We start from the raw sequence: 9,627 nt of genomic DNA on the forward strand, positions 1-9,627 counted from the left end.
CTTACTGCTTCGCTCTCTCGTTTCACAAGTCAAACTGCAAGTTGGGAAAGAATATTTGTAATAAGACATGTGGAATTTTTTTTTTAATGATGCCACTCTGAGATAGGACCCTTCAAATCCGAGAGCGTGATAAAAAATGGTATACAGTCAAAGTGCATATTTCTTCAAAAGCCAGAATTGCTGCCCAGAAACGTAAACTAAGCCAAAAAAAAAAAGAATAATTGTCTTTACAGGACGGGTATTTCGCAGATAGAGTATGTAATATCCATAATCCAGTTCGTCTTTGCCCGCGGAAAACACGAGTAAAAATAACAAAAAAAATCAAAAGAGGAAAAACAAAACAAGAAAAGAGCACTCCTTGGTCCATAAATCACAGTTAAGCCATGACGTTGGCAAATAAGGGGGGGGGCCTCCTGGCGTCCACAACTCCCAAGATATCCACATGTTGAGCACAATCAGAGATGCTCCAAAATAAAAACCCAATGGTGCCCTTTGCCGATTGCCTCCAATATTCCAAATCCACCTCCCTAAATATAAAATAAACCAAAAAAAAAATAGTTTGATGCACCCGGAGTCATGTACCTTTGGAGATCCCCCATAGCCGTTAATAGAGGGGGTGGTAAGAGTAGTGATAAAAAACAATAAGTAACCAATAAGACCTAGACGCCGTAAAACTCCGTTGCGTCGAAAACTCCATCGCTGATATAATTCACATGTCACATGAAAAGGCTGAAAGAGTAATGAGAGCCTTCCCCTCTTACACAATTAGGAAAAGAGAAGGGAAGAGAAAACAGAGAAGTGCCCGAGATATGAACACGGCACGCGGCTCCATGTAGGAAAGAGAAGGATGGAAAAGTTGTGTGCGTCGTCTTTCAATAGCTAAAGTCAACATGTGCCATCGTCGGTACCGACTCCTTATTTTCGTTTGATGCCGTCGTGATTTCGTTGCCATCCCCGAGGTGGGCGTTGGGGGGCATGTGGATGGTGACTGAATTTGAGTCGCCCAGGGTAGTATCGGCGCTTGATTGCGAGGTCGTCGTTTGTAGTTCGTGATCTGGCGGGGGTTGGGCGCTGGGCGACCAGCCCTCGTCGAGGATCTGCTGGAAGCTCCAGCTGGGTTCGAAACTCTTACTATTCCAGGCATGATCCACTCGTTCGTACATCTCATCAATCTGCTCCAGGCTGATTTTACTCGTCTCGTACACCATAGCCCAGACGAAGAAGACAGCAAGGATACAAAAGGCCCCCCATATGAAAAAGATTTTGGTGCCAAAGCCGGCCGTGCCCGGGCCGCTGCCCACCAGGAATGGTGTGCTGTACCCGATGCCAAAATTGAGTACCCAGTTAGAAAACGTTGAAATGGACATGGACTTTGCGCGGACTTTGAGGGGGTAAATCTCCGACGTTACGACCCACGCCACGGGGCCCCAGGAGGCAGCGAAGAAGAAGATGTTGATGGAACAAAAGACAATTAGTATAGTGGTAGATGCCTCCTTGAGGCCTTCGCCAGCGGCAGCAGCAAATGAGGCCATGAGCAGCTGGCAGCAGGCCATGCCGATGGCGCCAACTATCAGTAACTTTCGTCGACCCCAGGACTCTATGACAAAGAGGCCGACAAAGGTGGACACGAAGTTGATGATTTGGATGATGAGTGACTTGGTGTAGGGGCTGTCGACGCCCGAACCGCCGAAGAACGTGGTGCTATAGTACATGATGAAGTTGATCCCGGTGAGCTGTTGAAGCATTTGGATGCCGCATCCGGTAAAGGTTCGGCGGCCTAGGTGAGGGGAGCCTACGAAGAGTTCCTTGTACGAGTCCGGGCCCAGTGTCAGCTCGTACTGGTGATTGGCGACGATTTCCTGAAGCTCATCGAGGAGGGCCGGATGAGTGATGTCGAGGCGTCGGAGGCGACTGAGCGAGAGGCCAGCGGCCTCTTTGTTGCCCTTTTTAACTAGGAATCGGGGAGTTTCAGGGAGGAGGATGAGACCGCCGGTTAGGATGAGGGCGGGGACGAGCTGGAGTCCAAGAGGGATTCGGTAGGCGGCTGGGGATTTGATTCTAGAAGTGATGATGTTTATGATAGAGGCAGAGAGAAGTCCTATGGTGATAGAGAGCTGATAGGCACAGACTAGAGTACCACGTATCCACTTGGGAGCCATTTCCGACTGATACAATGGAATGAGGACTGACACGGCACCAACACCGACGCCAGCCAAGCACCTGAGAAAATAAGGGTCAGTATCCGCGTGCACGTTTGGGGCCAAGTCACAGGCCAAGCATAGATCCGAGCGTATATGGGGCGGATGAAGTTTGAAGATGCGGGAGAGAAACCTACCTTCCGGCTAACAAGGCGGGAGATGCCTCAGCAGAGACTTGCAGGATGGCTCCAATACAGAAGATGGCTACAGAAAGGAGCATGCTTCGTCGACGTCCGAGAAAATCGCCAGCGGGAGCGGAGAGGAGGGCTCCGACAGCGGTGCCGACGCTCAGCATGGCGACGATGAGGGCCGAGTCTTTGGCGCAAATGTCGTCGTTTACGGTTCGATCGTTACACGTTCCAAACTTCTGTTTAAACTCATCCATGGCAAGAATACCGTTGATGGCCCTAGACGAAAGAAAAAGGCAGTTAGCGATGGGCGTTGAATGCCGACATGGCAACAAACAGCGAAGGGGATAGCCCGAATGCAACGACGACGAAGGAAGGTGTATGTTGAAGAGAAAAATCATGAGAGAACGAGTGCAATCCAGGACGTCTTCTTCCCAAGTCTCGACGGCTGCGAATTTCATTCCACATTCCCTCGCCGTGGTGCGAGAGGGCAGTATTCTGGAGCGAAAAAGAGACAGCATGCCCCGATGCAGCACTAACCGCACCAATCCATCCATGATACAACAGACATAAAAAAAGGAATCCCACGCCACGAAGTTGACGTTTTCGTTTCTCGCCGATAAATACAGTAACGGGGCGACAACAGATACGACAAGAGATCGGAATGGTTCGGTGCGAGGGGCGGGCGTGGGTCGCATTCACGGGCGACAACATGGTTGCTGCTGCTTACCCAGTATCGTAACCAAAGAGCAATCCACCAGAAGCGACGAAGAGGCCGATCATGATGGCCGGCGCCGACGAGCCAGCGACATTGTCGGGTTTGTGCCAGCCCATGGCGATGGCCATGGTGACGGTGTTTGAGCAGTCAATCCAGGGCTTCAGGCGTTGCGACGCCCTTTCGCGTCGAGGCGGACGGCGGGACGAGCGAGGGATTCGACGATGGCGGGTTCGCCGACAGCGCTTCGAGGCGGAGTTGACGAGCGAGAGGTTTTGGCAGAGGATCAGAAAACGGGATCTCGCAGCGGTCGTATGAGAGGGCGAGAGGCGAGCAAAAAGGCTGCGGCGAGGAATCGTCACGGGCGAGAGTGGGTAATATTTCTCTGCGTTTCAGTGGAAGATGGGGGGCGGCGGAGGACCAGAACAGAGCCCAGGCAAGGGTTTGGGGACGCTGGCGGGCCCTTGGGGCCGGACTGCGCTAAAAGCGTGACCACTGGCGGTGCTAACGACAGCCAGAGCAGGCACTAACAGCGACGGCAGAGGCACGGTACAGTGCTAGGGCAGGGACGACGGGCAAACGAGTTGAGCGCTGTCGCACAAGCAACTTGAAGTAAGCGGACAGGACCAGGCGGGTATTAGGACGAGTACGAGTACAGTAAAGGCAAAGCACGGGGCGAGGCAGGCGGCGCAATGCCTAGGCGACGAGGTTTGCAGGCATTTGATCTGATGAGCGTGAGCTGGCCCGGAGCTGGAGGCTTATACTTGTACAGCCAAGCGGGTTTCGACAGCCTCGAAGCCTTGGGGCCCTGAACCTTGAACCCGGCGTCTTGAATCTTGGCCCGTCCGCGTCGGCAGGGAGGCTTTCGAGCTGGAACTGGGTTTTGTGGGGCGCAACGTGATGCGATGCGCGCAAGCACCCAGCAGGCGATCCCAGATTCGGCGGCGTCCAACGAAGCTTGCGCAGAGGCAGAGGCAGAGGCAGAGGCAGAGGCAGAGGCAGAGGCAGCAGAGCGGCGGGAAGGGCATAAGGGAAGGGGAAGAAACGGTGCGGCGCGTGGGCGGAAAAAGTGAGATTCGGGGCGACTCAAAGTCAATGGAGGCGGGAGGGCTAGCAAGCGAACAGGAAGCGATCAGCACCAGCAGCATGGCGCTGACGCCCGCTGATTGGCCGCGCTGGCCTCGTGGTGCGCCCCACTCTGCAGCGGCCTGGGACCGTCCGGGGCAGGAGAGGAAGGCCCTGAAGGGAACTTTGAAGCCCTGAAGCAGCCCTGGAAGGAAGATGAAGCCCTGAAGCCTCGCGTGTTCCGGGCCGTCCATGTCCTGGGGCATGTAATACGCACGTAACATGGAGGCTTCTAGCCGTCTTCCATTCCTCTGCAAGGAATCGCAACGTGGGTTTGATCTCGCAAGCACGATACGACGGGCGAATGGATGTTGGGCGCCGTAGGACATTGACATTTGACGTTGGCATCAATCAATTACATTACATGTACGCTTCTCTCGTAGCTTCCAAGTTGGCCGCATGGCTTGCGCTATTGGTCATTGCCGAGCCTCGACTGAGAACATTGACCGCACAAGGCACACGCGCACACACACATACAGCAGGTATTGTAAAAGGTACTTGGTGCTCGACGCCGCCCGTACCTCATCGGGCCATCCAAAGGCGCAACACCGACACACAAAGGCCACCCACGCACGTCAGCCACGCAAGTACAAGTCCCGTACTCGGTACGCGTCCATTCGTGCGAGCATCCGGGCGCCGTCTATTCGCTGCTTGGGCTGGCTAATCACTTGCTCGGCTGGGGCTCGCCACCCTCCTTCAGCTTACACCATGCCTGGTTGGGGGATTCGCTCGCCGCCACAAAGGAATGGAGTCCACCTCCCCTGCCGGCGCCTTTTTACGAGAGAAATACAAGTAAGACCCGGAGAGAGGACTTGACGTTGAAGCACAGGAAGAATCACAAGGAGATGATGGAGAGATGAAGCGGCAACGAGGCTATCTTGTCACTAGCAAGGGCCAGTCGGCATTCGGGAGTCCGGACGCAAAGGCCGCGCCGCAAGAAGGGCTCACGACGTATTGCGGTACACGCAAGGCCGAGTGAGAGTGAGTCCGAGTCTTCGCACGAAGCAAAAGTTGCTCAAAGTGCGGCTCGTGGTTCTTGCGAGAGCTGCCTGCTCGTTCGTCCGAGTACGAGGCATGCCACCTCGAGGTTCAACAAAGCACGTACACGTACCAAGTAGGGAGGACGACGAGCCCAACGGCATGACGCTGCTGCTGCTGCTACATGGACTGTCGCATTTTCTTCTGCCTCTGCTGTGCCTGGCCCAAGGGAATCTGCCCGACTTTCGGGCCCTCAGCTTTCCGGCGATTAGGCTCCGTGGTCGTTGTCGACGACGCTTTTGGCCAGACTGTCCCCAACGCCGCACTGCCATGCCCGATCCTTGCTCCTGTAAGAGCCCAGAATGCCTCCGGAGTCTCATGGACAGCGACTGACACAGATGGGGGTGGAGCGGTGAATGCAATCCCAAGAGCCGTCGACCTTCGGTTAGCTGCCTGACGGGCTGCTTCGATATTGAACTGTCAGCTAGCTGCATCCGCCTGCTTGAGTGGCTTTCTCCTTGGTCCTTGTGGCCGCAACCTGCAGTCCTCGAGGGCAGCCCCCTCCTCCAAGCATCCGCCCGCACGCCTGACAAGCTGCTAGTTAGTATTAGCAACTTCGATTGCCTGGCTTTGGTGCGGCACAGTACGGCTGAGTGCTTTTCAACACGATGACTAGCAGCCGGGCTTTGCCTCGGTACGGACCACGGTACTCAAGCCCCATACGGCGGCCTGGCTGTGAACGCCGCCATGGCGAGAGGTATCTCCTTTGTAACCGATACGACGTGTTTGCATGGAGGCGTCAAGGTAGTGTAGGGCACACGTGCGAACACGGAAAGCCTTGGAACTGCTCTCGGCAACTTGCAGTCAAATGAGTCGAACGATGCACGCAGACGAGATTCATCATGCCAAGGCCGTCGAGACTGAGCTATTCCTAGGCATCTACCTATCATACTCACGACTTACATACACGGCCAGACAATAGTGCTATTTGTACCGTAGACACGGCAGATGCGGCAGATGCCAGAGTCATGACATGTTACGAGCAGCTGCGGCTATATGAAGTGGCATTCTCGCGCTACAGACCATGGCTTTTGGTGTTGGGCCGCGGTTTCAGCAAGAAACTCGTTCGCCCTGAGAGCCCCAAGCCACCAGGGAAAACCCTAAGTGCAAACAGGGCAGACGAAAGATTCTAGCAGAAGAATTGTTGCACCATCAAGATCCTCAAACGCCACGCCGCCTGAGGCTGCGATTGACGATTTTGCGGTGCGCATTGACTCAGACGTGGTAGCATCAGAAAAAAAAATTAAGCAACGGGACGCAGATTATGCGGAGAAAATCTGGGGAAGGGCAAAAATCTTCAAAAAGGGTCGGATTCGCTTGAAAATTGGCAGCGAGCTGCATGTCCAGTGCGTCGCACTGTGTACGACTCCGGAGCACTGGGAGCGAGATTGTACTCCTGACTAGCAGATACTTGCCACCGCAACTAGGTTGGGCCAGCTCTGGGCGCGGTCTGGGCGAGTCCGGGGTAAGAATCGGGCTAGACAGGCGGCGGCACAAGTAACTTCTCCGTACTCGTACTGGCGCCGGCAAGGGACGGGGTGCCCAGTACGGGGTCTCTCGGACACGGTGCAGGGAGCACTTGGCCGGCTGGTTGATTAAAATGCTAAGCATTCTTGGCTACTCGACCTTGTGCGGCCTGCGCCTGTCACTGCCAGCTTCGGACGGCTGAAGGAATCGAAATACCTGCAGCTGACTCAAGCTCCCTGTGCCGCGTGGTAGGGGAACACAAGCCGCAAATAGTCCAGGGACCAAGCGATATATGATTTAGTCATAGGTATTTGATATCATGATGCTTAGCCGGGAGCGGGATTGGTAGACTGACTGGTACTCCGTAGATGTAGACTTATATTCTCACTCGTCCGAGAACTTGTGTAAGTTCCACGGTAGGCGCCCCCGCCAGACACCGACAGAACGGGCAAAGACATTCACCATGACGACCTTGGCTTGGTATAAGATTTAAGAAAGAAGGCTCAAACCTGGCTTTGTTTAACCACTAACTTACTTGGGAGTATAGATATAACAGTTGAAGTATCCAACATGCACACTTCCGGTACGGCTTCCAACACGCCCAACCAGGTGCTGCATCGATGTACTCGCACTCTTCTTACACAGAGCAGAGTGGGCCGTCACCCGCTAGTACAAACTGACTGCGCTGTGCATTAGCCTTTGCGAGCACCTCAGACAAGGAAAAAAAAAATCAACCTTGTTTTTTTTTTTTCATCCAGCCGAATAAAAGGGCCTTTGATAGTGTGAGCTTTTTATCCTATTCATTCTGTCATGGATTTGGCTTGATAGAGCGGTTTGCGGCAGCTTCGGATGAGGATGATTCATCATGGATGGAATCCGGCGCCCAGCTATTGCTTTGTGCAACACAAGCCGACGCCAGCTGAGTCTTTATTTCGCTTGTTCGTGTCTCAAATTCACGCAGCCCGAGACCCTTTTGCTTTCTTGGTTGGTGGCACTTGATCTTTTTTCACATGCAGCAAAAGGAGGCTGTATGCAGGATGGACTACTGTACAGCCATCGATCCAACGCCGAGTTTGGTCCATTCGTTCGGGCATGGCCATCGTTGGGAAGGGCTCTCTCAGATGCCGAGGCTTCGGCAAGTTTGTCTGGTGGTTAATAGAACCATCACTTGATGGAATCTTTCTACCCTAGCACGGCACACCACCCGAGGAAAAAGGAAAGAAAAATCATTAGGTACTTTATAGTAGGTACGAGCACAATTCGCAAATTTGGTAGAGGTCACACTCTGGTCCCAAATCTCCGACGCCCAAACAAGAAAAGAAAAAAATACTCGGCATCGGAGATTCTTTCAACGCTGAAACTCAACAACAACATGCAAGCAGAAATTAGAACCCATTGTTGCCGCGCTGGAATGCAACGCTGCGGAGTAAATAAAACAGATGCTACAAGTTACATACATACAGCTCCTTCGTATCTTTGCCACCGGGTCGATACGATGCGCCTCCCCTTCGCACCCGATTTGACAGATTCACGCACTTGGACCTTTGACCCCGGATCGGCGTTGGAGCCCACCCCGCATGGGGAGATGGGATGGGCGTCTACGAGACTTTTTAGTTTCGCATCACCAGCAACCCTTCAGCTGCAGCCAGAACCCCTTGAGTCGCGCCCATCTACAGTAGCGTCACGGCTAAGCAGCACTCTTGCGTAATTTCCAAGAAGCGGCACGGCACAAGTGACGCTCAAGGGGGGGGGAGGACAGAGAGGATGGAGTGAGGGAGGGGGGGCTGGCATCCACAGAGACTTGTATCAAGTAGTACAAGCTTCAGGTTTTCTTTTTCCCAGTGAACCCATCACGGAGCATGCTAACTTGTGATGGCCCAGCCAGCCCTTTTCCCGTCCCCCCAGCCCCGGCAAAGAGAGCGAGGAAGAGAGAAAGGAAAAAAGCCCATCTGCTACTAACACATAGGTCCAAGGGGAAAGGGCCGGTTGCCCGCATCGACTAACACAAAACTAATACGCCCTCGTCTTCCGATCGCGGGAACTACCCATGAAGTCAAGGCCAAGATGAGGGAGCTGAGCAGAGCAGATGGCACAGAAGGGGGTCCTAAAATGATCCCTTTCGGCTCTTCTTTTTCTGTCTGTCTGTCTGTCTTTTTTTTGTTTCGGTTTGCCGGTGACGAACGAGCGGCCGTTATTGCCATGCAGCCATCACGGGCGTAGTGGTGGCGGCGTTTTTTGCCTCTTTTTTTTCCCGTTGTTTATGTAACTCTGTGTGTCGACAGATGACTCCCAAAAGTGAGAGATGAACTACAAAGGAGGGGCACATGAGAGGGCTCTCAAGAGATGAAAGAGAATAACAGGAAGGTGGCAGAAGATGCAATGAATACAAATAAATAAATCAATAAATACCGACAGTAAAAGTAAAATAAAGACAAATGCTTACCATACGACTCTAGCACACAATAAACCAAGTAAATAATCGTGCCATTGGGGGGGAAAAACAATAATCACCATGGTGGCTTGCCAGAATCCAGGCCCGTGTTCAACGCTCCCTCTCCGCCAGGGCCTGGAACGCCTCTTTCTTTCACGGGGCGCAAAGCAAGAAGAGAGAAAAGCAAAACCAGGGGGGAAAAGTGGCGTGTTTTGAATTCCAGTGCCTCTTTTCTTCCTTCTTCTTCCTTTTCGACCGCGGTGAACGAACAGGTGGTGATTGTGCCTGTCCTTTTTTTTTTCTCTTCCACTTTTGTCTCTGGTTTGTCACACCCTTTGGCGTCCATGTCTCATCGATGGTGTACATGCAAGACAAGGCCCCTTGCAATAGCTAGCCCACACCACTCTTTTTTCTTCTTCCCATGGCATTCTGTCCAAAAGTCGAGCTGATTTTCCCTCGTAAAAACTTGGCTTCTCCGATGACTCCGTTGGGGGGGGGGGGGGGGGGGGGGGGGGGGGGGGGGGG

General features: G+C 53.4%; 2 protein-coding genes across 2 annotated transcripts; both read right to left on the bottom strand.

Annotated features, from left to right (window-relative positions):
- Positions 1 to 872: 872 nt before the first annotated feature.
- Triagg1_708 (uncharacterized protein) lies at positions 873 to 3,160 on the bottom strand (the record flags this gene model as incomplete). The annotated part of the gene is made up of 3 exons (XM_062894175.1): positions 873 to 2,220; positions 2,336 to 2,605; positions 3,057 to 3,160. The coding sequence occupies 3 exons, from the start codon at positions 3,158 to 3,160 to the stop codon at positions 873 to 875; spliced, it is 1,722 nt and encodes a 573-aa protein (XP_062759932.1).
- A 31-nt stretch (positions 3,161 to 3,191) lies between these two features.
- Triagg1_709 (uncharacterized protein) lies at positions 3,192 to 4,495 on the bottom strand (the record flags this gene model as incomplete). The annotated part of the gene is made up of 3 exons (XM_062894186.1): positions 3,192 to 3,521; positions 3,573 to 3,737; positions 3,812 to 4,495. 3 exons carry the CDS (start codon positions 4,493 to 4,495, stop codon positions 3,192 to 3,194), a joined length of 1,179 nt encoding a protein of 392 aa, XP_062759933.1.
- Positions 4,496 to 9,627: the final 5,132 nt, after the last annotated feature.

This window comes from Trichoderma aggressivum, assembly GCF_033847375.1.
Source record: "Trichoderma aggressivum f. europaeum strain CBS 100526 chromosome Unknown scaffold_002, whole genome shotgun sequence".
NCBI lineage: Eukaryota > Fungi > Ascomycota > Sordariomycetes > Hypocreales > Hypocreaceae > Trichoderma > Trichoderma aggressivum.